The 25881-nt window shown below is 57.0% G+C and overlaps 1 protein-coding gene and 2 long non-coding RNA genes across 5 annotated transcripts in view; 1 reads left to right on the top strand and 2 right to left on the bottom strand.

The window, feature by feature from the left end:
- Positions 1-25881, top strand: part of RET (ret proto-oncogene) — a 113731-nt gene that overhangs the window by 35607 nt on the left and 52243 nt on the right. For 2 of the 3 annotated variants that reach the window (XM_067710964.1, XM_067710965.1), the window contains one exon: positions 1613-1736. In XM_067710964.1, coding sequence (XP_067567065.1) covers positions 1613-1736 — 124 coding nt within the window. Of the gene's footprint in view, positions 1-1612; positions 1737-17056; positions 17323-25881 lie in introns of those variants that run through there. The other variant, XM_067710966.1, reaches the window with a different exon arrangement.
- Positions 817-6828, bottom strand: LOC137209353 (uncharacterized). The gene is made up of 3 exons (XR_010935998.1): positions 6498-6828; positions 3170-3354; positions 817-1625 (listed from the first exon to the last, which is right to left on the bottom strand). It is a non-coding gene; the product is annotated as an uncharacterized lncRNA (long non-coding RNA).
- On the bottom strand, positions 10967-17362 carry LOC137209354 (uncharacterized). Its single transcript, XR_010935999.1, has 3 exons — positions 17097-17362; positions 14480-14663; positions 10967-11060 (listed from the first exon to the last, which is right to left on the bottom strand). It is a non-coding gene; the product is annotated as an uncharacterized lncRNA (long non-coding RNA).

The raw sequence follows: 25881 nt of genomic DNA, 5'->3' as shown, positions 1-25881 counted from the left end.
CTGCCTTTCCTGTTCATGAAAAGCAAGGTCCATGTCCAGCCCACACTCAGAGGGAGGGGATTGCACAAGAGTGTGAGCACCTGGAGGTGTGAACGCCTGAAGCCACTTCTGAAACTGGCGACCACACTGTTCCTCTGGTTTTCTCATGGTATTTCTTCTCATCCGACTTACCATTCTGTTCATTGTCTGTTTCCTCAAGTGAAAATGCAAGCTCTTTGAGGGCAGGGCTTTTCTATGTTGTTGCAGGCTGTATCCTCACCACCCACACCGTCACAGCACATAGCCGGCACTGAATAGATGCTTGTTGGGTTGGTGCTGGTAAACTTCAAGAAGTTCTTTACGATGCAGGAAAACAGCCACCCTCAGTGACTGTCCTTTTCCTGTGTTACAAAGTGATCCAGTGACAATCACTGAAGGTTGATTTCTGTAAGAGTGAAAGAGGCTGGGGTGTGAGACCCCAGTGCTGGAGCCATCCTGGTTACCATGCCCACAGTCAAGAAATCATAGACCTCACGCCCTCTCTGAGACTCAGCCTCACCCTTGTGAAATGACACTCGGTCCCTGAACCTGATCTCAGAGTCTCCAGGGCTTTATAAGGGAGTGATGCTAATTTCATTCTTTTAAATAGGTGTTTTCAAATATTTTAAAAATCATAATTTGTTAAAAATACTCTTGGGGGACAGTTTAGCACTATCTCTCAAAGCTTTAAACGCACATACTCCTTGACCCAGCAAGTCCAGAGCCTGGAATTATGGATTTTTCACTATATTCACACATGAATGTAAGGATAGGTATACAAAGATGTGCAATGCAACTTTGTTTATTATAGCAAAAGAATAAAAACACTCAGTGTCCTCAAGCAGGGGGCCAGTTAATTAAACGTGGGCTCATCCACATAATGGAATAGCACACAGCTATTGGGAAGACCCAGGGAAGCCACATGTCCTGATGTGGGTGCATCATCATCTCATTTATTTAATCAACAGCGATTTCTTTAGCCTCTACTGTGTTCCAAGCATTGTTCTAGGCACCAGGGACACAGAAGAGCAAACTCCCTGTTCTTGGAAGCTTACGTTATAGTGTAAAACCACACACACACACACACACACACACACACACGTGCAAATGAGCATGCAAAGAAATACAACAATGCAAATATAACAGGGTTCTAAGGAAAACAAAGTGGAGCGGGGAGAGCGTGGGAGTACTGCTTCATAGCGCGTAGCCACTGAGGAACATCTGAGCAGACATCTGGGCAAAGTAGGGAGAGGTCAAGGGCATGTGGCACTAGCACCTCCCAGATAGAGCAGACAGCCAGTGCAGAGGCCCGAGTACCAACAGACATGCTGTATTTAAGGACAAGCACAGCAGGCTGGAGGAGGCCAAGTGGAGTGAGAAGGAGGGAGAGCGGGAGGCGGGGGACGCTGAGGCCAGGAAGATGGGGTGAGCTCAGGGGGGGAAGCACCCACCCATCTGAGCAGGCTCTGGACCACTCATCTTGTAGGCTGCAGACTCAGGGGCAGGCAAACTGGTGCAGCTGCTGGGATATCGCCCCAGCTGGGTTGGGGCCTCAGCTGCCTCCTCCGTGTGATGGGCCTTGTTTTTTTCCCAGCATCACTCTGGGGCTGTGAGGAGGACAGAAGAGGTTGAGGACAAAGGTGGGAGCCCCACAGGAGGCCACTGCAACGGCCTGGGGAGGACTGCAGCTTGGACCAAGGTGGCCATGACCAACACAGGTGGGTGAGATTCTGAATGTGCTCTGGAGAACCAGCAGAACATGCTACTGGATCAGATTCACGGTATAAAAGCCAGAAGGGGGCTTCCCTGGTGGCGCAGTGGTTGAGAGTCCGCCTGCCGATGCAGGGGACACGGGTTTGTGCCCCGGTCTGGGAAGATCCCACATGCCGCGGAGCGGCTGGGCCCGTGAGCCATGGCCGCTGAGCCTGCGCGTCCGGAGCCTGTGCTCCGCAACGGGAGGGGCCACAACAGTGAGAGGCCCGCGTATCAGAAAAAAAAAAAAAAAAAAAGCCAGAAGGGAATCACTCGTGAGCTCTTTGTTCTCTGTCCTGAGAAACTGAGTGAATATGGCACCTTTTACTGAGATGGGAAAAACTGAAAGAGAAGCAAGATTTGGGGGTGGGAAAAGCAGAAATTAAGAGTTTGTTTTGGGGAGTTCCCTGGCGGTCCAGTGGTTAGGACTCCGCGTTTTCACTGACGAGGACCCGGGTTCAATCCCTGGTCGGGGAACTAAGATCCCGCCAGCTGCGCGGTGTGGCCAAAAAAAAAAAAAAGTTTGTTTTCGATGCATTAAACCTGAGTTGCCCACTGGAGGCCATGGAGGGCAGGCAGCTCAGTAAGTGGACTTCAAGGGAGAGGAGAGGCTGAGGGAGCAGAGGCGGGTTGGAGGGGAGCGTTGGGGGCAGGGTGGGCTGGCTTCAAAGCCAGGCCTGGATGAGGTCGCTCATCCAGGAGTGAGTGTGGGGTAAGCTGACGGCCCAGCGTGGGCATCCTTTGCGAACACATCCATGTTTAGAAATGGAGCCGAGGAAGGCACACGGATGAGCAAGAGGAGGGGCTGTGTCCGGGAAACCAAGCGAGGAGAGGTCCGGGGTGGGTGTGGGACGGCCGGCAGGCAGATGGGCACATCCAGGGCTGCCGGGCGCTGGGCGCATGTGGACAGTGGAGGGTCACCGCAGGCCAGTGGGGTGGAGGCCTTCAGCCTTCAGGCTTAGACAAGACTGGAGTCAGTGCTTCCGGCTGAGCCCTTTGACATATATTGCTGCGAGGTGGGTGTCACCTGTGCGCCAGGTGAGGAAGGAGGCCTCAGGTGAGCCGGTGAACACTGGCCCACACCAGGCAGTGGAAGAGCAGGGAGTGGGTCTGGGTCCTTGTGTGCAAACAGCTGTCCCTGCACCCGGCCAGCGGCCCCCTCGTGTTGGGGTCCAGGGGAGCCTGGCTCAGGGCGTTCTGTCACTCACAAAAGTGTCACAGGTATAGAGTGCAGGCTTGGTGAGGCTGCAGCCCTACCCCACCCAAATACCCTGGCTGGGAGGAGCCGGCCACCCAGGGTCCCCCTGAGGCAGGTGGGAAGAGGCAGCCCGGGCGTGGGTCACACGTCCCTGTCCCTCCCGTGTGCCCTTGATCAGAGCGTCCGCCCTGGCAGCATCACCTCGTGCTGGCTGTGTCGTTACTGATGGAATCACAGCTTGCCGGACGAAGCAACAAGATTCATAAAACGCCCCAGGCATGACACATCCTCCCTTTGAGTTGGTCATTTGCTGAAGGAGATTCCACCGATGACTCATTCCGTAGATTGGAGAGTCCTGGCATCACAGATGGCCGAAGCTGAGGAGCCTTGAGAGAAGATTACAAATGGTCTTTGGGCTGATGGCCCACGGGGCCAAAGGGGAACACAGGTGTTGCCTGTGGAGTATGGACTCAGACTCACTTCAGCGGCAGTAGGGAGGCATTTTTTGCACTGTGTCCCTAACTCCTGACGGTGAATCGTATCAGGCACCTGCCCCCTTGACCCAGACTCTCTGGTGTGACCTCTGGGCCATGATGTGGCAGCCTACATTTTCCCCAAATGACCACAGCAATATTTCTGCCCTACATGCTGTTCCAGAATCTTGCCATCCACCCCACCGCACCCATTCAGATTCTATTTCCCCTCTCCTTGAAACTGCACAGGGCTTCACGGCTGCCGTGATGAAGAGAACATGGCAGAGGGATGTAGGGTGACTTCTGAGGCTAGGACGCAGAAGGTGATATGACTTTGACCACCATGTTGTAAGCAAGCCCAGCTCCTACAGGGCTGTATGTCTGTGTCCTGGTGGACGGTTCCAGTGAAAGCAGAGGGTCTGGGCTGGCAGCCAGCACCCACCACAGTCACATGGGGGGGAACCCTGGGTGATTCCAGCCCTGCCTGCAAGCCACCCTAAGCTAAGCGGAGTGGAGCAGAGACAAGCTACCCCAGCTGAGCACTACCCATGTTACAGACTGACTCATAAGCAAAAGAAATAATGGGGTTGTTTTAAGACAGTTTGGGGATGGTTTGTTATTCAGCGATAGACTGAGCTATAGACCTGAGAACAGTGCCCTAGGTGATCCCTGATAGACTGAGCAATGGACCTGAGAACAGTGCCCTAGGTGATCCCTCGCCTTCCCTGCATTTCTCTGTCCCAGGGATGCAGCACTCGCTCTGTGGATGACCTACTGAGGACGTGTGTGGACCCAGGGCTCCTCGTCCTGGGAAGCTCTAATTGGTTTGGGTCTGTGAGAGCCACTCAAGGGGGTCTGGCACGCATGGGAGGGGAAGTGAATCATGCCTGGAAGCTTTGCCTGGGGGTTTCTATTCAATGGGAAATGTTTTCCTGGTAGCAAAATGTTAAGTATTAGCCTTCAGAATGAGATTTGGCCATTTTCCCAAAGGTTGTGAGGTCTCTGAATCCCTCCTGCGATCTTACAGCAAGCTGAGCTCTGGCCTGAGGAGAAATTGCTTTTTTTTTAAGCCTCCACTGAAAACCACCAGTGGCAGGGCTGCTGTGAGAGCAAAAGCACACTGAGCAGGGTGGGCCAACGGGGCATCAAACAACATGCTGAAATTCTCTGGAATAAGTTTCACCAAGTGGGGGTCTGTGATTTTGTTTAAAATACATATTGTGTGATCACGCCTACACCAGTAATGCCCGTGAAGTCCCTTTCATTAGAACAACACTGACCTGTTACTACGTGAAAGGGCAAGCAATCACTCAGTAGCCCATTCCTTCCATCTCTTTGGCTGGATGGAGGTGCCCTAGATGGGTCACCATGGGGTTTTGGATCCAAGGTCTCTGCCATCAGTGGGTACAGAAAACCACCAAGACAGCAGGAGATGTGGGCTATGGCTCTCTTGTCCACTCCAGGCCTCCCAAAGCCCACATCTCCAGCAATTCTCTGACCTCTACCCCAGCAACATCAGAGCCAACATCCCCAAAGGGCCTCGGCCCCTAGCATGCACCAGGCAGCCTTTTCCTTCAGCATCTCCTCCTGAACCTCTGGTCGGTAATAAATACATTCCAATTTGTGGATCCATAAAAACAAAACAAACTAAAAAATTAAAAGCACACCAAAAATCTGAAATACCAACACACACCCCCGCCAAAAAATTAAAAAACAAATAAAACTTCTAGTGCTGTAAGTTCATTACCAGAACCTTCCTTACGGTCTATCAGTTTCCCGTGACTGCGCGGCTTGAACAATAGAAGTTGATTATCTCACAGTTCTGGAGGCCAGAAGTCTGAAATGAGGGTTGGTTCCTCTGAGGACCGTGAGAGAAGGATCTGTCCGAGGCCTCTCTCCTCAGCTCATGTCTCTTCACCTCAACTTCCCTCTGTGCATGTTTCTGTCCAAATTTCCCTTGTTTATAAGGACACCAGTTATATTTGATTGAGGCCCACTGCAGTGACCTCATTGTAACTTGATCACATCTGTGAAGACCCTATGTCCAAATCAGGTGACATTCTGAGGTACAGGGAGTTAAAGACTCCAACATATGGATTTGGGGGGATGCAATTCAACTCCTAATGCAATGAAAAGAATAATAATATTAGGGTTTATGTTTGTCTCAGTAGGATTCAGGATGACTGCACGGTAGCCCAGACCAGCGACATGGGCGATTCGGTGGGCAGAGGGCACCGCCCTGGGGCCAGGAGGCCTGCTTTACTCTGTGGCCTCGGCCCATCTGTCTGGGGCCTCAGTTTCTCCATCTATATGATGAGGCTTAGATTGAGTGGTCCCTTTGGGCCTTTCTATCCCCGAGGTTGCTCAAGGTCACTAGTCCCTGGCTTTACGCCACATAAGGCATGGAAGCCTGCCCCGGGGCCACCCACTGTGACGGTGAGCAGAAGTGTGGGGATCACCCAGGGCACCCTGCCAGGCTGCGGCACGCAAAGGAGACACCAGTAGGCCTCCCTGGGAAGGGCCAGGCTCTTGTGTCGTCAAGAACAAGGGACCAAAATTTCCCTTCCCCCCAAAGTTTCCTCACTACTAGCTCTACAGGAGTTTTCCTTGGGGGCTGTATGGTCAGACTCCAGCAGCAGACGACGACACGTCTGAAGAGCAATGACTAGAGTTTAACGTAAGAGCAGAGGGCAGGGCAGGACGTGATGAGAGGCTGGCACAGTGGGGAGTTGGTGCCTCCCCCGGACAGAGTAGAGAGTGTGGCTGAGGGACAGTCGGGGCTTGGCGGGGAGGGGCTGTGGGATCAACACTTTGTCCTCCTTGCATCAGCCTCCTCTGGGGTCTCCACATCGAGGGCCATGACAGGATCTTCCTCTGCCCCGCTCCCCAGGAGCAGGTCCAAGGAAGACGGAGAGCAGGGAGCCAGCTGGGGGCAGCCTGGCTGGCCCTGACACTGGCTTGCCCACCCCCAACCCGGGTGTGGCTGGTGCGTAGTGGTGCAAATCTAAGCAAGTATGGCCCTCACCGTGGAGGAGCGAGGATAACTCACCGCTCACCTGGCACAGCAGGAAGGCCAGCCCTGCAGCTGCGGTGAAGCCCATCTGCTTCTGGGCATGAGCCCCAGCTCGAAGCTCCCTGCAGAGAAGCAGCCCGGGGACTGACCGGCAAGGGCTTCGACTTAAAGCTCCTCGACTGAAACAGCAGATCCTAAGTTTGTGATGGTGAGAATAAACAGTCGCTTAGGCAAGTTTCACCCTAAACCAAGAGTTTGGAGCGGTAATTCTTGCAGAGCAAAGATGGGTGAGTGAGTATTACCGTCAGGAGGTTCAGCTAAGCCCAGCTCCCAGTGGGGGTCCCACTGCTCTGGTCTCCGGCAGCACCTGGCCCAGTCTGCCCTGCCCTCTTCTCCCCCGGCCGTACCCCCTGTACCCCCAGAGGAGTCGGGCGCTGGGGTGAGGCCTCGTGAGATGGTGCCATGACCCAGACTTCCAGAAACCCATCAGCTGCAGGCCTGGGGCTCACCAGGGAGGTAGAGGAAGGGGGAGAAAGAGCGGATGGCTCAGATGGGCCCCTGCTCCCAGCAGCCTCCAGGGCAGCCCTAGCCCCCGGCCCCCCGGCTCCCTTCCCCAGCCCCATGGGTAGGTACGGCTGGGTGGCCCCATTTCTCATCCCTATCGATTATGCCAGCAGAGGCCTGTAGCACAGAATATAAATCATCGTCCCTGGGGTATTTAACCCAGGGAGGGTTAGTTGGAGGTGGCATCCCTTATAAGTCCCGCATCTGATGTTTTTATATTAATTCCTATAGTGGCCAGATTAATTTTTATTCCACTGACTGTTATCTCTCCTTCATTGAGTAGGAGACATTTCTGAGCAGTGCGTACATATCTCGTGGAGTATCAGTCATTTAGTGGGGTGCTTCCTCTGGCTGCAAGGTTTTCATTAATGAAAAAGGAATGAAAATTCCTTTGCTCCAAAGACTCAGCCTTTGGAAATAACAATGCACAGGCCAGCCAGAGTCACTGCCACCGTCACCACCGCCACCTATGTGTGCTGTCTGGAGGGGTCTATGAGACCCTGACTAAGGGTGCAGGGTCCCCTGGCCTCCCCTCTTCCCTCAGCTTCCCCAGTCCCCCCCTTGGCCATACACAGGTCCTGAGTCAGGCTCTACCAAGTGACCATGCCTTGCCAGAGACCAAGTCCCCTACAGCTGTGCATCTGGTCATCAGGAAGATGGCAATAGCCGTACTGCTCTGAGGGACCCAGTTGAAGAAATAGGTCCCCTGCAGGGGAGCAGAGCAGGCGTGTTCTGGGTGATGGCGACGGCGATAGCCCTCTTGCTCTGCAGACGGGGGAAATGCGTTTGCTGTAGCCTCCCTGAAGCTCAGTACTGTGCAAGGGTTGGGTCACAGGTCACAGTAGGATCCAGCCCAGTCACAGAAATGACCCCCCCTTTACCTACACAGTGAGGGTGCTGGGTCCCCCAGTGGGCTCCAACAGGCCTGAGTCTCACATGAGGGACCCAGCTAAAGAAATGGGTGTTAGGAGGAGACAGCTGTATGCAAACAGAGGTGAGTCCCTGCAGGGGAGTGAAGAAGGAGTGTTCTGGGTGGGCTCCCAGCAACGCCAGGACCACGGATGTAAGCCAGGGCCAGAAGGAGGCTGGGAATAGGGAGGAGACACAGAGGAGGAGAGGCTAACTGGGGACAGGGCGTGCTGGCGGGAGGGTGAAGCGGGTACCTTCCACCTTGAGACCCTTACCCGCATCTCTCCTATCCCATCATGCTCTGGGGCAGTGGATCCCACAGTGTGGACCCAGGACCAGCAGCATCAGGAACCCCTGGGAACTGGTCCTGAGGGCAGCCTTAGAATCTGCGGGGTGGGCTCACATAGTGTTTGACCAGCCCTGCCCTAGCATTTGAGAACCGGAAGCAGTGTGGAGTGAGGGAAAGAAGCCCAGAGAAAGAACCCCTGGGCTTGCACCTCACCTGTAAAATGGGATGCTGCTACCACCCGGGCAGGTGCTGTGACCCTGAATGAGTTAGAAGCTCCAGTCCAGGGCTGCCCCCAGGTGGGATGTCCATGGCCATTAGCTGTTCTCACTTGCGCCCACCCAGGACCTCCCTCCTTTTCTAGGAGAGATGATTCAGACCCCACAGTTTTGCCATCCAGGGTGACCTCACTCAGCCTTTCTTCTAGGGGTCAGACATGAATAATTAAGCCCCAAACCTTTAGGATTTTGAGAATGCTGATAAATTACAGATGCAAATGGGTAACCAATCAACCTCCGCACCCCCTGCCCCAGCCAGGGTATCCACCTGGGAAATAAAACAGAGGTCGTTCCCTCCTGCCCCCCACACAGGCAAGGTCATGAGAGACCCCAACAATGATATGTAGTTTATGGGCTGCTTTCAGTTTGTGGGCAGCTGCTTCCAAGACAACCGTGAAAAAAACAAAGGTTGTTGTGAATGGGGTTAAGAAATGGGCCGTATCCAAGTGTCTGGATCCTGTAAGGAAATAATTACGAGGCAGGAGCGAAGCTTTAGAAGATCATAGGTGCTCCATTCAAACTCTTCTCATCCATCCCTTACGCGGACTCCTGATGAGGGTCTTGACAAGTCCCAGGGGCTGAGGGGGTGACTTAGTGGCCTGGGGTGGGGGGCTGGGCGGGGGATAGGGAGGGCCGGCACCCAGGTCCCTGCTCAATCCCAGCCTCTCTGCATCCATCTCCTTGTGCATTCATTCCTGACACAGCCTGGGATAAAATGACCAGGACCAGGAGAGGGGTCTGGGGTGAGGAGAGGGTCTGAGACAGGCCAGGGCTAGTGGGGCGGGAGATGGAGGAGAAGGGTGGGAGGGCTGAATTATCCACAGAAATGGAAAAACTGAGGTCAGGTTTCTCAATTACAGCAGCTGGAGCTGTTGAAAATGTGGTTCCAGGTGTCCTCAGAAGGTCTCCCTTAGGTGTCACCTGAGGGGAACGAGGGGACCTCCTTGCAATCAATGTGGAGTCTCGGTGTACTGGTTGATGAGAACATTTCTCCTGCCCCCGGGAGATGTCCCGTCTGGACAACAGCACAGACACGACTGTCCCTTCCCTCCCATCCCCCACTACCCCAGTGCTCATCTCACAGCTGTGCTAGGAAGTGGCCTGCCCGTGCCCTTGAAGCCCGCGCCACCACTAAGTTCACTTGGGCTTCCTCTCAGTTCCATCTGTGTGTTTTCTGTGAGCCAGGTTCTGGATCTCAGTGGGCCCCTCCTTTTCCCGCCTGGTGCCGTGTGCCCCTGACCCACCCACACCCACTGTGCTGGGAGGACAAGCCCAAGGTCCGTCCACCTCGGCTAGGGGTCCTCCCCACGTGGCCCAGAGCCACAGCACAGATGACCTGGGGTGAGTTCTTCCACGCTGGCCTCATTCAAGGATGGGAGAGCTGGCATCCAGCCCCTGTCTTGGGGGGCAGGGAGAGGGCTAAGCAGCACGCACGGGGTACTAGAAGCAGCCCCACATGTGGCCACTTGGTGCTCAGGCAAGAGCTGGGCAGAAGGCGGCTGCAGGACCCGGGGCTCCCTGAAGGTCCTGGGACAGAGCCCAGGATGGGCAGGTGGGGGCCTGTCTCTAAGTCGGAAGGGAGAAGCTTCCAGACATGATTGCATCTGACCTTCTCCTTGTGTCTCCTCGCTGGCATAGGGCCTGTGGTGAGCTCAGATCCTTTGTACTCCTGGGCTTCAGCGTGAGGGATCTTTGTAAAGTTTCCAATCCACAGAAAATTGCCAACCTCCAGAGGCCTTAGGGACCCCCGTCCTCCATACAGAGCCCTTCTCATCCCTGAGGACCAGCCATCAGCCTCCTCTAGGTGGGGGGATTGGGGAGGAGAGGAGTTGCTCTGAGGGAGGAGGGTGCTTCTAAGCTTCTAAATCAGCTTCCCGAGAGACCCCCATCCTCCGCCCCCCATGGCCTGGAGCACTGAGGTCTTCAGAACCTCCCAGAACATTCCTCAGTTGAGCCATCCCAGCCCAGAGCCAACCCCCAGGGAACCGGGAGAAAGAGAAGCTTCCCTTGCTGAGGATCTCTGTATCCTTCTGTTTAAAGGGCCGGAGGGAAAAGAAGGATTCTGAGCTTTTAAGAGAAAGTCTCTCAACAAAACACTTCCTGATGCTCGTCTGACACTAAAAACCTATTAAAGTCATAAACGTCTCCTGCAGAACACGTCTCAAAAATGTATTTATCTAAAGGGCATCTGTGTTTGGTCTCAAACTCAAACGCTCCAAATGTCAGGCCCCAGATGATTTATTTGGGGTGCCTTGTTCCCTCCTTGTGAGTCATCTTCCGGCTCCAGCCCCTGCTCCTGTCGCCCCTTCTGCTGATGTTTATAGACCAGACGGGCTCCCATTCACACTGAGAGGGCAGCCCAGAGGAAGAAGGGGCGCAAAGGGGTGTGAGTGTGCACACGGGTGGCAAGCACTGATGCTGTCACCGCAGACGGCCACGCCCTTCCCTCCTGCCTCCTGAGCATACCTTGTGCCTCTGCCCAGGTTGTCCTCTTGGCCACGAGGGTCATTTCTCATGGCAGGTCACCCGACCGGCACTCTGAGTCCTCAGCAGGTCCCCACGCAGAGGGCTAGAGATAAATACAGCACAGTTAAACCAGGAAGCGGGACTTCCCTGGCGGTCCAGTGGTTAAGACTCTGCGCTTCCAATGCAGGGGGCGTGGGTTCCATCCCTGGCTGCGGAACTAAGATCCCGCATGCCTTGCAGCCAAAAAAACAAAAACCAGGACGCACACTGGGCCTCCTTCAGATTGTCTAGACGGAGCATTTGAGCACGGACTGGGGAGAGGGGTACTTTGGAGCCGAGACTTCTGAGCATTGAATAGGAGCTGAACAACAGAAGGGGCCAGGAGGAGGCATGAAGAGCTTCCCAGGCAGAAGGAACAGCCGGTGGAGGTCAGTGGCCAGAGAACACGTGGGGAGTCTGGGACCACGGAGGGGTGCTTAGGAGCAGAGGGACAAGGGCCCTGGAGAGGGGCCGGATGCTGAGCTCCCAGCACTAGCGAGCAGGCCCTTGGGTCTCAGGCTGTTGCACAGAGTCCCCTGACAGCCCTTCATCACCGCATCTTAATATGCACGAGCTCATCAGCCCCTTTCCAAAGAGGCCCCTGAGAGCAGGGCCCTGCAGGGCTCACTCTGCCTACAGGAAGCAGGGATTTCAGGAGGCATGGTCAGGCTCGGGGGCCAAGCCTGGAGGGGAACGGAAGATTCCCCAGGGCGAGTGAGAGAGCGTGCCCAGGGTGAACCCCAGCAATGCCACTGTCGTTCTGGGCAGGGGGGTGACTACGGCATCTTCAAACCACCAGGAAACAGAGCGGCAGCTGCTGGATCAGAGAGCCCACTGGGGCTGGCGAATCGGCAGGCTCTGATTTCTCCGTTCTCCCTCCAGTGGGGGAGCTTTGGGCTAGGAGCCTGCCCAGCGCCCAGAAGCCTCCAAGAGAGGCTGGGAAGGTGTTTCTTAGAGCATCAACGCCCAGCAAGTACACTAGCCACATATGACTATTCAATTTTAAGTTATTATAAATTCAGTTCCTCGGTCACACCAGCCACACTTGGCCAGTGGCCATCGTGTTGGAGAGCAGAGGGCAGGAAGTTACCACCACTGCAGAACGTTCCACTGCACAGCGCTAGGGGATGAAGGCCTGGCTGGCCGGCTTCTCAGCAAGCAGGGAGGGGCCCCATCCGGGCTGGGTGGGGGGTCTTCAGCAGGACTGGGAGCCCCCAGTGCGCCTAAGCTCAGGTAGCAACCCTAGGGAGGTGCTGGAGAGGAAGCAAGGAGGGCACCCTAGATCTACCTGAGAACAGCGCCCCCTCCCACCTGGGGCAGCTGCAACAGCTGAGCGAGGTCTTCGGGGCACTTCCGGGGTGGGGGTGGGGAGAAGGGGGCAAGTAAGTGCTCTGCTTCTCCTGGGCCTGTCTGCAAGCACAGGGGACTGGGGGAGCCACCCAGGCTGTGCCCTCACACCCTGGCCCCCCCCACAAGGGCAGGTGGCTGGCCCCCCTCTCCCCCTCTCCTCCAGCTCACAGCGCACCGCCTCATCACCCGCAGGCCTGAGATGGATGTGGAAGTTGCACACTGTGCCTGGAGCTGCAGCCCACACCATCCTGGGCAGGGAGGCTTTGGAAGACATCGTAGGGTGTTAAGTCAACGGACTTCCTATTTGTCAGCACACCAAGAGCACAGCACGTTTTTCCGGCTCCAAAAGACTGCCCAGGTCAGAGTCTTCACTCTGCAGATCCTGCAGGCTGTAACCCTCTCAGAGACCAGAGCTGCATCTTCCAGAGGGGTGAGCTGAGGCTGCTGAGAAGATGCTATCGTGAGGAGACAAAGGACGGCCCCCTGTCCCTGCTGGGGCAACGCAGGGAACTCCAGGGCACGTCCTGTCACCTCCCTGCTCCCTGCGGGCAGCGCTGTCCCCACAGCTCTGTCTTTGCCCAAAGTCAGCTCTCCAGGACATCCAGCCCTGATAAACACCCCGCCCCGCGTCTCACCCCATCTGGGGTCACTTCTGACTGGGCTGCATGTGTGCCTTACGTGTTGATGATTGTCCTTAAGAAGCACCCAGATTGCTTCGTTCACTGGACTTTGGAAAGGGTGCCTGGAATACAGTGAGTGCCCAGCAAATGTTTGTTAAATAAATGAACTTTTCAAGAAGAAGGGCAAATGGGAAATGTGCAGATGGGGTGAAATACAGACCCAAATATGGATTTTTAAGCAAAAACAAGTCTCAGCTTTATCCTAGTGGATCATTTTAGGTTCCATGACTGGGGAGGGGCATCCAGAGCTCCTCCCTGTGGACCCTGGTTGAACATCCCTCCCACAAAGCAGGCTCCCCTGCAGGGCTCCTGGCTCAGACCTCCCCAGCTTTGTGATTCCGCCCTCCCACAGAACATGCTATCTGTCACCAGTTTTGTTTTGGTTTTTTTCACTGTGGCCCGTAGACCAAATTGAGAAGCATCGTCCATCTTACCTGAAGGTTTTGCCATCTCAGTCTTGAAACCGGAGAAGTCGTAAATAGGTTTTACGATGGTAAAGGGGAAGCTTCATTCTTCATTCACCTCTAGCTAGTAACTGATGGGGAGGTCCTCCTTCGCTCCCAGAAGCAAAAGGGAAAAGAAAGGGCTTCCCAGGGACAGGATAATTTGTCAGAAAGTTATGAGAGAGCACAAGCAGGGCTGTATAGGAAGTGTGTATTGAATGATATGACACACTGGCTTCTAATTGCTGCTGCCTTTCTGATCAATAATACATGTTTTCAAAAAGCCTTCTGTTTGCATTTACACAATGGACTGTAACTACTGCAAAGGATCCATTAAGACCTATTTTAAAAAGTGCATTCGTAAAAACTTGTCTAAATCTGCATTACAAGGCAGATTATGAAACTGCCTTGGGAGATGCTTTTTCCAAAAAGCATTCAGGCCGTATCTGCCAGACTCGCCAATTCAAGCTCCCTGTTATTACCACGCTCACTCATGAGCCAGGATGGGCCTTCTTTGGTGTCCTTGAGGCAAGAGGCGGGCACTGCCAGGCCTGAGGCCCCATCAGGTTCCAGTGGTACCCTCGGGCTGGGGACTCGGTGTGAGCAAGCCCCCAAAAGCCTCAGTGAGGCGTCAGCATGAATCAACCCACTGCTCCTGAATGTGTAAGTATACGCCCAGATAAGTGCTGCTGTGGCTGAGAGGCCTCTGGGGCTCCAGGGTTCTCCCTCCTATCACTGAGAAAGCTGCAGGTCCTATGGGGAGGGCCAGAGACAGGTGTTGGCTCCTACAGGCCGGTCTCACTGGCTGCCGTCCCCATACAGGGTGTGATTCGTTACCTATACAGGTGGGGAGCCAGAGCTGAGGGCAGCAGACAGCTCGATGTAGGGACCACCTGCTTTCCGTGTCACCTTAGCAATGTCCACCGACCACTTTGGCCTCGGCCTCAGCGTCACAGCTGATGGGAATCAATGGTGACAGTGACAGCTCATGCTGATTGCCGGGGACTCACCTGTCTTCAGGCACCTGGGGGGATGGAGCTCCGCCTTCCTGAGGCCCAGAGACGTTGCAAACTTGCCGAGGTCACACAGATCAGAGACCCAGCCAGGATACAACTCAGAGCACACCTTCAACCTTCACACAATGTCACTGCCCCCAGCCTCCCACCCAGACATCTCCTTGGACTTCAGAGGACCCTGGAAGAAGAGAAGAAAAAAAAAATCTCATTTTCTGGGGAGCCAGAAACTGTGCTGATTCTGTCAATGCTTCATTTGGGTTCAGCCTCACAACACTGCAAGGCAGTTACTGTATCGTTATTTGCATGTTACAGATGAAGACGCTGAGGCCCCAGTGAGGCAGCTAGCCTGGTTCTTGTGCTGGGGCAAAGGAATGGAGAAGAGATTCTTGCAGAGAATGGGAGGGAAGGAGGGGAATGAGGAGAAGGGGAGAGCAGAGGAAGGAAGGGAGGAAAGGAAGGTGGGGCAGGAAATTGAGAGGAGAAAAACAACTCCATTGAAGAACCCATGGAAGGGTGAGTAGGGCAGAGTTGAGGTCAGGCCTTGTCTGAGTCTCACAGGGGTGTCTCTTATGGATATGCAGGACCCGAGGTCAGCAAGCCAAGCACTTCACCTCTGTGCTTTCCTGGATCCTCCTCTGGTCAGATCTCTGGGCATGCACGCGGGTGAGGGTATGCACCCATATCCCTGTACGTGAACACAGGTGTATGCACATGTGGGTACAGGGGTACAACATATGAGGGTACAGGGGTACACATATGAGGCTCCCCAGACCTTTTTCTAAGAAGAGGGCAGTGTCCCCAGCATAGTGTCAGATGTCCTCTCAAGACCCCCAAGGGTGGTGGAGGAGAGTGGAAGGGCCTGAGGACTGAAGAAGGGACACAGCCTCAAATGGGTCCTTGAGGTGGTCACACGGAGCACGACCAGACATCCAGCCTGACCCGTGTCAGCCAAGGCTTGGCCAGGGTGGTCCCTGGGGGGGCACAGGGGTGGGGCTGGTTGCAAGAATGGGCCAGGCCACCCCTCTTCCTTCTGCATTCTTCTGCCACAGGAGCCTGTTGGTAACAAAGAAGTTCCCCTCAGGCCCTCCCTTCCCACTCAGGTCCCTTCCCTGTGCACAGGCCTGAATGTGCAGCCTTGGTTGTTGTTACTAGCACCAGAGGTAGGGCCTGTCTACACCCAGGGGAGTCCCCCACGGCCAACTCCGGCCCCATAAATCCAAGGGCTTGGGGCTCGGGGAGCGTGAGGCAGGCAACACAAGGTCTGGTGGCCGCAGGGTGGCTCTCCCGAGCTGGCAGCACTGTGCCCTGGCCTCCAGCCAGCAGGCCGGCTTGGACATCTCAGCCGGCAGAGCCCCCAGCCAGCCTGTCTTGGCAGCTCCTCCTCATGCCTGCGAGGGTGACTTCACTTTGACTTCATATCTGCAGAGTGATGTGCAGAGAGCCCTTATTCAGCCCTGAGCTCAGCCAGGCAAGAGGGCGGGGCTCTGTGCACAGCCGGAAGAAGAGACACTGAAATAGGGGCACCCCAGGCCTAGGTACCCTGGACTCTCCCACCCCAAGGCCCCTTAGGCTTGCATTCCTCTGTGCCTAGGTGAGGGCCAGACCACAAAAGGCAGCTAGCAGGTGGGAGTAGAACAGTGGACTTTTCCCACAGAGGCCTAGAGCTCACCTCCAACCTCCAGGACCCCCCATGTTGGGGACCCAGAGTCTTCCCTTTTGAGTACTGGATGTGTTTATGGACATCATTTCTTGGGGCAAAAATTAAATTCTTTGGGGCTCCAGTTCCTCCTCGCTACTTGCTCTGCTACCCAGTCAGCCCCCCATCCTAAGAATTCTTCTGTTTGGTTGGGGAGAGGGAGTACCTACCCTCCAAGCACCCCATTAAAGCCAGCTCCAGAGTCAGTTTCCTGGTTTCATTGGTTGGACCAGTCCTAAAGAGGCAGGTTCACAAACTAACCCTAGGACACCCCTAGAGCGACCGCGGACATTGGAAGCCACAGGCCAGGCTCACCCCTGGCGTGCGCAGAAAGTGCCCAGGCTCCCCTTCCCCCACCCGGGCACTTCCCCTCCTCCCGCCTCCGGCCCCAAGAGAGGCCGCGCTCCCACCGCGCCTCCCCCCTCCGAGAAATGGCTGAGGATGCGCACCGCGCCCGGAGCCTGGAGGCGGGGCGCCTGCCTAGTCTCCACGTCCACTCGGGCGCACCCCCGCATCCCCGTGGTTTCCCTGCCCTCTCTGGGCGGCGGGGAAGGTCGAAGCGCACAGACCGAGAGCGAGCGCATAGAGTGAGGAAGAGTGGCTGTGCGTGCGGAGGTGCGCGGATTGGGGCTGCGGCTGGCGGGCCGGTACCCTGGGTCCCGCACCTCGCCCCTACTCGCGCCCCGCCCGGCCCGCACCCCGCGTCCGGCACTGGTCTCCTAAACCGCGCCCCGCGGGAACCGCACCAGGCATCGCCTGGGCGGGTACCCAGTGCCCCGCCCTTACTCCCGCACCCCGCCCGCACCCGGGCCCCGCCCGCCCCGCCCGCCCCGCCCCCTCACCGCCCCGCCCCACCCCGCCCCGCCTCGCCTCAGGCCCCGCGACCGGAGCCCGGCGCGCAGCTGCGGAGAGTACCGTGGAGCCCGTGCCCCGACGCTTTGCGCCCGCAGTGTTCATCTCGTCCACCGCGTCCCGGCCGGGCATGGGGCAGCCCGGCTGAGCGCCGCACCCCTCCGCCGAGACCCCCAGCCCAAGCCACCGTCCCTCTCGCCGCGGCCCCAGCGTGCACCGGCGATGGAGAAGGCGACGGCCGGCACCGTGGGGCTGCGGTTGCTGCTGCTGCTGCCGCTGCTCGGCGAAGGTGAGTCCTGCCGGGGACTGGTGCCCGCAGCGGCCGAGGCGAAGTTGGCACCGCGCGCCGAGCGGCTGAGTGGACGCATTCGGAAACGCCTTTCTGTTTGCGGTGGGCAGCGGGCTGCGCAGTTGCCGGCCGCCCGGGCTCGGCTGCGAGCGGGGTGGTGTGGTGGGCAGGGCGCCTCGGGCCCCGCGCACTGGGCGGGTCTCGGGCTGGAGCCGGACTCGGGTCGGAGCGGCACGCGGGCCGGGTGGCCGGGGTCGGTGCCCAGGGCCCTTGTCGCAGCCGCGCTCCCCAGCCTGGTGGCGCCTCGCACCACAGCGGCGTCTTGGAGCGAACCGAACGGAGCTTGTAGCCGTTTCGGTGCAGGTGGGGGAGGGCGGGTGAGGTAGCCCTAGAAAGTCTGCGACTTGGGCGGGGAGGAGTTGTGTTTCTGTAAAAGATTGCTCCGTCTTCGTTTCCTTGTCGCTCTACACGTCGGTGCATTCTTCCTCCAGCTCTGATACCCTGGCTAGCCGCGGGATGCGGAGGGGATCTGCTGTTTTGAAGAATGGTTGCTTTTCCCTTGTGCGTTTTTGCCGCTCTAGTCCTTAAAAAACCCAAAAGGCTGTGGTTTCTAGGGAGGCTGCCCTCGAGGGCCCGCTCGGACTGGCCCAGCACAGCCGGCTGAGGGCCCGCCGTGGCTCCACTCCCACGCGCGGCTTCCGAGTCCCGCGCTGATGCCAGGCGGGGACACCTGAAGGTGCGGCCTTTGGGACCATTTGACGGCTCTGGGCCGACCTGTACCAAGTGCTTTTGACCATCCTGCAGTGGAGTAGGGCTGTGTGCCGCCAACATCGGTGCTGGGAGGATTAGATGTGGCCTTGCAAAGGCTGGTCACTGCCGCCACCCCCAAAACCCTGACGGGATGAGTGAACCCCAAGGCTGTTGAATCTTTGCCCGCCCCCCTGCCCACACACCACGAGTTTTAGTTTCTCTCGAACTGTCCTTGACTTCCTCTTCTTCAGTACTCAGTATGCACCAAGTTTCCCTCTGAGAGAGGAGTTCCGGCCACCCTCCCCCTCTGCTTACAAAGGGCTTTCTCTCCCTGTGGCCTTTGGGAACAGAAGAGGTGGTGGTCCCCTGCGTCTGGCCCTGGGTCCTGCACAGACTCTGGGTTCCCAGGCCTGCCCAAGGCTTCATTTGTGTGACTGCATCTTGAGCTCACGAGGCAGATACTGAAGCTAGAACGGGCCCCCAGCCCATCATAGGGAAGGCAGGGGAGAAACCCTTTCTTTGACCTGGGGAAGAATGGGGGAAAGCATCGGGAGTCTGGGGGTCCAGTGCTGTGAGGGGAAAACAGGCAGGAGGAGGCTGCAGGCAGGGCAGAAGTAAACACAAGGTGTTCAGAAGACCTCTTGTAACTCGGGGTTGCAACTTTGTAGTTGTGGGCGGGTGATCAGGTGTGAGCCGGAAGCCAGGGCGTGCTGGGCAGCCTCCGAAGCTTGTGGAGGATTTCCTGTGCCTGTCCCACGCTTAGCCAGGGGTCCCAGCTGAGGCCGTGGGGGGCTGGAGTTGGGGGGTAGGGGTGCGAGGGCAGCCTGTGACACTTGGCGGGAATGCAGGTGGCTTCTTCACAGCCTGGACGCATGGAGTTGGGTGATCAGAGAAAGGCTCTCCAATCCAGGGAAAGCAAGTCCCCTGCCTCACCCACCCTCCCATGGGATGAGCAACAAACCACGATTGGTGGCACTGGGGGTTGAGAGGTGGCCCCGCGATACCCAAGAGGAGACAACGGGCCCGTGGAGAGGCCTCCGGGCACCCTCTACCCGGAGTAGCAGTGCTGGAGCTGTTGAGCCTGGCTCTCAGTGAGCTGCTGCAGACCGCCACCAGTGAGCTGGGCCGCTGCTCCCACCCAGACTCGACCAGGCTGGGAGCAGCTCGGCCCCGGGGCGCCCTCTTGTGGACGCAGCCCTCCTGTGGCCAGGCCTGTTGCCTGGGGGATGGGCCGGGTCTCCAGAGGAGGAAAGCCTTCCCGTGCTGGCCCAGACACCTCCCCGAGACGCGAAGCTCTCTTCTGTGCTGGGGGACTGATGAGAGGAGGGTAGGGAGGCAACCAGATGAAGAGGCAGCGGCCAGGGAAGGGAAGCACTGCCCCAGGGCTGGCAGGGGTGGGCTCGAGGGCCTAGGGATGCTCAGAGCAAGGTCCTGGGGCATAAACAGACCCTCACGGTGTGCCCCCCTCCTCGTGTACACACTCTCATTGTGTGTGAATGCACACATCTTCAGAAAAAGGTGCCAACCCAGACACAGACTCCCAGAGTAAGGCAGGACTCCTCACCCACACGCTGGTATCCGTGTGAGCGCACGCACGGCCCCCCCTCACACACACACTTGAATCCACGCTCACACACTGACACTCACTCTTGGTCATCACTAAGACACACTTCTGCCCTTTCTCAAGGATATGTGATCATGAGGCCTGTGGACACACACACACTCACGCAGCGTGGCTTGGCCCTTCCCACTCCACCCTCCCCCAGGGAACCCAGCCCCTCTCTCTGCCACTCACACACACTGGGACCCCCACATGTGTCCCCCCACAGGGACACCTGCCCCTCCCCGCTCATACTCAGGAGCACAGCCCATCAACCCTGGGTATCCTGGAACCAGAGCTAAAGAACTTCCATCTAAAAGTTGTTCTTAGAAGTTTCTGGCCTTTTGCTGCTCCAGCGCAGGTACAGGCATCCCCATGGCATGGATGAAGAAACTGAGCGCCGGCTTCTGGGGATCCCCCTGAATGTCTCAGGCTGACCCGTCACCCATCACCATCTCCCTGACCTCCAGCTGCTCCTCACCAGGCCTCACATCGCTCATCTTTCTGGCCTGGCTTCTTGGGTCCCTTTTTGCTCAGCACCTCTAGCCACAAGGAAAGACCTGCCCTCTCTGTGTGCACACCCTCTGGGCCTCTCACTCCCAGGTACTGAAGAAAGGAAAGCTGGCCACGACTTAGCAGCCCCCTCTCCAGGCTGCGGGGCCCACCCCTCTGCTGTTGGACCTGGGTTTGCCACTTTTGCCTGGACCGGCAGGTGCCCAGAGCAGCCCCTCAGCCAGGAGGGCTGCCCTGCTCACTTCTTTCTCTCCCTTTCAGCCCCTTCCCTCTTTGGCCAGAGATGAGTGGTGTCCTGCTCCACCGGGCTTGCCTGGGCCCAGCCTTCTCTCTCTTCCGCCCCAGCCCACTAAGCCACTCTGGCCTCTGGGAGCTGCCTGTGGCCCACACTGGCTGTCCTGGGCCCTAGCAGAGTCCAGCCTACTCAGGGGCCAAGGGGCTGGGTCAGCTGGTGGGCTCCTCAGGGTGGGGTCTGTGAGCAGAAAGCAAATGGGGAAGTTTATTGAGACCATTGCAAAATTGCCTTTATTCTGCAGAATTGCTTTAGGGACAGCTAAGTAAATCAGTTTCCTTGGTGGTGAGAAGAAAATGGGACGCATTCACCTAATGGGGAGCTAATGGCCTTTCAGCCAGGGGAGGAGAAAACTCATTTAAAATTATGGTATCTCTTAAACTGGAGCATGGGGTGCCAAGGGGAAGGGAGGGCCAGGAAGCTGCTGCTTCCTCTGAGGCCTTCCCGCCTCTGTGACTTGAGAGAGGACTCCTGCATCCCCTGGTCTTCACTGGATAAGGCTGATGCCAGCAGTAGCCACCCCCAGGGGGCTCATGGCCTGCCGGTCCCGTCCTGAGCACTGCCTGTCTGCTAGTGCACTGTATCCTCCCGAAACCCTGAAGGATGTAGCCTTATTTTCCCATTTCACAGGTAAGGAAACTGAGGCTCCCACAGCCTGTGAACTTGAATCCATGGAGAGGACTTTGTGTCTCCCCGCTCGGGTCCTCTGGGCCCCTTCTCTGGGCCAGTGGCGGTGGGGACCAGGAGGGGTCCTGGGAGAGGAAGGTGGCCCTGAGCCCACTCACCCACTGGTGACCCTCCTGCTCGGGGCTCCAGGGGCCCTGGGGACAGCCTGGCCCGGGTCTGGGAGGGAAGTGTGCCACTGTGCTTCAGCACCTGAATCAGGAGCCCCTCGGGGTCTGGCTGATGCTCAGGTGGGACCGCTGCTTTAGCTGATGTCTGGGAGTCCTGCAGGTCCGGGAACTGCCACCAGCTGGGGTCTGGTCATAGCCAGCCCCAGGGGAGGGGCGTGTGTCCTCTGGTGTGGCAGGAAGAGAGGCCTCTGTGCTGGTGGTGTAGGCTGGATGTGTGGCCCCTGCACCCACCCTCTGCCTGGGGACCCAGAACCCGACAGACGCTACTGTGCTGAGGAGGGGCTGGACTTCAGGGCACATGGGTACAACTGTGTCTCCTTGTCCAAGAAAGGGCCCTCCTGCCTGGGGCTCCAGGACAGACTGGGAGAAGAAAGTGCCCAACTGGGAAAAAGGCAGAGCTGGAGAAGCGCCCCCCCAAACAGTAGTGATGCCTTCTGTCCTATAGGAGCGGCTGCATTTCGGCTATGGAACCCCTCCCCCTTCCCGTGGGCGTGACAGGGCACGCTTCTTTGTGTGGGCACAGTGTTCAGGCTCAAGCCCCCGTGTCCTCTCCTCCTTCTCGTGTTTTCTTCCTTCTCCTCGTTTTTTTCTTCTTCCTTCTCATTTCTGCAGTTGTTTTTCTGAGTGACTCAACAGTAACAGTAATAGTGATGGGCCCACAAACACTCCCCGAGGGACCACCTGCCGCCTGGGGAGCTTCTCCGGGGCTAGGGATGCACTCCGGGAGACAATGGAAGGTCCCTTTGACCTCAGAGCTGTCTCCTTGTAGGGAGAGATGGGCAGTAAAGGAGGCCCTAAGTAGCCACTTATCTCAAATGTATGGGTGTGATTTCAGACTGAGGTACACGGCAGGAGGCCGGCTGAGGGGTAGGGTGGGAGGGGATGGTGGGCAGCCAGGCGGGGAAGTGGCCCTCCTGGCCCTGGGCCACAGGGGTGTGATGGCAGCGGGGGTCATCTTTTGCCATCCCCCCCCCATTTGCCTCCCCTGGGTTTTCAAGGGCCCATCTTCCGTGCTTTCTGGGTGGGGGTCCTTAACCCCTGGAAGGCTGGGGCATTGGTATGGCTCAGAGAGACCAGGCCCAGGATGTCCCTCTGAGGGCCGTGACCTGGGTGGCCTGGGGAGGGCGCTTCTGGGGGGCTTGAAGGGGTGGGAAGGCTCAGGCCTCCAGAACCCACACGGCTGTCCTCTCCCTGCCTCAGAGCAGCAGAGAGTTGCGGCGTGTTTAGGGGTTCAGGGGAGGCTGTAACTCCTGAGACAGGGCTCCATCGCACCTCAGAGGACCTTAGAGGATGGGGCCCTCTTCGGGCTGCAGCTCCAGGACACCTGGGAGCCCCTGTGGACGGGACCCTCGTCCTGCCCTCCTCCCCCTGCCTGGTCCTCCCACAGTCCACCTTCCCTGAGCTCTGGGGCCAGGTGACACCTGGGCTTCATCAAGCTCTGGCCTCACAGCTATGTAATTGTGGGAGCCCCTGGGACCCGCTTCTGTCCCTGAGGCTGGAGGATGTAAAGCCAGTGGCCCTCTGAGCTGTCCACTGGGCAAGGTGGGGGGCGGTGAGAGCAGCAGCGAGGTGCCACTGTTCCCTTAGCTCCTCCCCCACTGGAGCTGACACCCCCAAGAAAGCATGGTTGTGGGCGCATTGACGCCAGTGGGACCTTGGGGGAGGCAGTTCAGGCGCCACCTGGGCCCTCAAGGAGAGCAGGTGGCCGGGCCCGAGCAAACACCTCTGTTTGCTTTCGCCTTGTGAGTGGCTCCACAGAGTGTAGCAGCCAGGGCACCTCTGCAGAAAGGTCACCTGTGCACCTGCACAGGCGTGTGCCCACCTGGTGGTCCAGCTGGTGCAGGCTCTCCATGACATCAGCGAAGCCTGGTGGGCTCTGGCAGGCAGGGACCGGTTCTGGGACCTGCTCAGGGGAGATGCCCGTGGGGGCCCCAGCCCCCCTCCCAGATTTGGGTACCGGCGGTCGCACCTTATCACAGTCTTAAGCCTTCGCTCTTCTGACGTGGGCTGCTACTGTCTGGGTTCCGCAGGGCCCTGGGCTCCAGAGAAGTGCCTGAGGGGCAGGGTGGCAGGGAGAGGGAGGCAAAGCTCCGAGCTCTGCCCTGAGCACTGGCCCTGACCTGCGCTCTGATTGGAGAAAGGGTTCCGCTGCTAAAACAATCAGAAAGCCCCTGGCAAGACAGTGGATGTCAAAACTGGTTGCAGTCTCCCCCTCCCATGTGGCTATGGGATTGCCAGAAAATTCCGAGGGTTCTCACTCTTAACAAAAAGGGGAAAGGGAACAATGTAAGTTCCTAAACTTTAACTAACAGCCTGGAAAATGCTTGGGAAGATGTGCACTCTGTGTGCCAGGACCTGAGAGCGGGGTGAATGGGGGGTGACCTGGGGGCACACAGAGCGATGGTGGGAGTCCGAGTGGAGGGAAGGAGTTTACTCAGTTTCTTACTCAAACTTTCCTGCCTCTGAAACAGCCAAAGACACAGACAAAGTGAAGTGGTGGGAGACCCAGAAGCTGGGGGCAGCTCTTGGGTGGGCTTTCTCCTTGCCTGCTCCCCCATCCTGCCCTTCCAGCATTGCCTGTGGGCCGTCCACTGCTGTCTGTTCTCTTCTTTCTGGGAAGGAGAAAGGCTGGAGTTGAGAAGCAGGACTCTGTTCCAGCCGCCACTTAGCCATGAAGTGGGCGCAGCACCCGCTGCCTCCTCGCCTGTGGAAGCAGGGTTAACACGCACTTAGCTCTGTGAGCACTAGCTTTGCCCCTGGGAGGGGTTGAGCCTTGTCAGACGGGCACCTGCAGGTGGTCTCTAGGCGACTCATCCAGCAGGACCACACACGTGACTCCACAGGGCCTCGTAAAGTCGCCGCTGTGGACCCTCCCGAATCTTTGCTTCTGCAGCCTCCCACCCACCTGTATCTGTGAGCAGGAGAGACCGTGTACTTGGGGGCGACAGAAACCCCCAGTCTCAGCGTCTCAACACAGTCCGTTTGTCTCCTGTTCGTGGTGCCCCACCCCCCTGCCCCTGTCAGCCGCTCCACACCTGGCCGTGTGCACGGGGAGGGGCACAGAGCCCTGAGGAGCCAGACCTGGAGGGGCCTGGGGCACTTTGCCCATGTCCACGGGCTGGTCTGTCACAGGGTCCTTCTCTCTGCAAGGGAGGCTGGCGCCTAGGACATAACATAAAATTAACTGTTCTCAAGTGAATAATTCGGTGGCATTCAGTACATTCACAGTGTTGCATAGGCATCACCCCTGTGTGGTTCCAGAACATTTTCATCACCCCCAAAAGGAAACCCCATACCCATTAGGCAGTGTTGCCTAGTCCCCCCACCCCAGCCCCTGGCAGCTGCCCCTCTGCGTCTGTCTCTATGGACTTGTCCATCTTGGATATTTAGTATAAGTTGACCTTTGTGTTAGACTCCTTTTACTTAGTTTGACGTTTTCAAGGTGCGTCCACATTGCAGTATGTATCAGTGCTTCGTTCCTTTCAAGGCTGAGCGATATCCCATTGCGTGCATGTATCACATGTATTTATTCGTTCATCTCTTGGTGGACGTTTGGGTTGTTTACACCTTTTGGCTCTTGTGGATAGTGCTGCTGTGAGCATTTATGTGCAAATATCTGTTTGAGTCCCTGTTTTCAGTTCTCTTAGGTGTATACTTCGCAGTAGAATTGCTGAGTCATATGGTAATTCCAAGTCTCATCTTTTGAGGAACCGGCAAACTGTTTTCCACAACAACTGAAACATTTTACAGTCCCACCAGCAGTATGTGAGGGTTCCAGTTTCACCACATCCTCACCAATCCTTGTTATTTTCTATTTATATTTTTAAATTGTATCCATCCTCCTGGGTACAAAGTGGTATCTCATGTGGGTTTGATTTGCATTTCCTTAATTATTGGTGATGTTGAGCATCTTTTGTGTGCTTCTTGGCCGTTTGTATCTTCTTTGGAGAAGTGTCTATTCAGGTCCTTTGCCCATGTTTTAATTGGGTGGGTGTGTCTGTTTGTTGTTGACTTTGCTCTATCAAATTTCCACCAAGTGTTGCAGATCAGTTTTTGTCCAGGGACATTTCAGTGTCTGAGCCGGAGGTCCCTTTTGAAGAGGACATGGGTTCCTCCAGTGTCCTTCTGTGGGGGCTGAGTCACCATGACCCCACTGGGACCCTGAGGACATTCTCAGAAGACCCGGACCCTAAAGCCACATTGAGCTCCAGTGTCCCAGAAGCAGTGGTGTCACATCTTGTATGTGAGGTGCCAATGCCCAAAGACCATCCTGTGAAGGACCCAGGGGGTGGGAGGAAGGGAGGGGTTCTGGGAATCAGTGACCCATCCTGCCCACCTGACAAGGTGGGACTCAGCAGCAGGGGAACCCAGGGCTGCCCTGTCTTGCTAAACTCTCAGTCCAGACTCTAAAAATAACCAGGCGGATCTGGTATAAGTTGATTACCGTAATTGCAGCTGTGTGATGTCATGCTGCCAGTCCCTTGAGGCCGTTTTCCCGGGACAGCAGAACGTACCAAGGCAGTGCAGTCCACCCGCCACCGAGAAGCTTG

The sequence above is a fragment of the Pseudorca crassidens genome, chromosome 16 (genome assembly GCF_039906515.1).
Source record: "Pseudorca crassidens isolate mPseCra1 chromosome 16, mPseCra1.hap1, whole genome shotgun sequence".
In the NCBI taxonomy this organism is placed as follows: domain Eukaryota; kingdom Metazoa; phylum Chordata; class Mammalia; order Artiodactyla; family Delphinidae; genus Pseudorca; species Pseudorca crassidens.
Note: the sequence above shows the minus strand (reverse complement) of the source record. Positions and strands in the feature narration are given on the sequence as shown.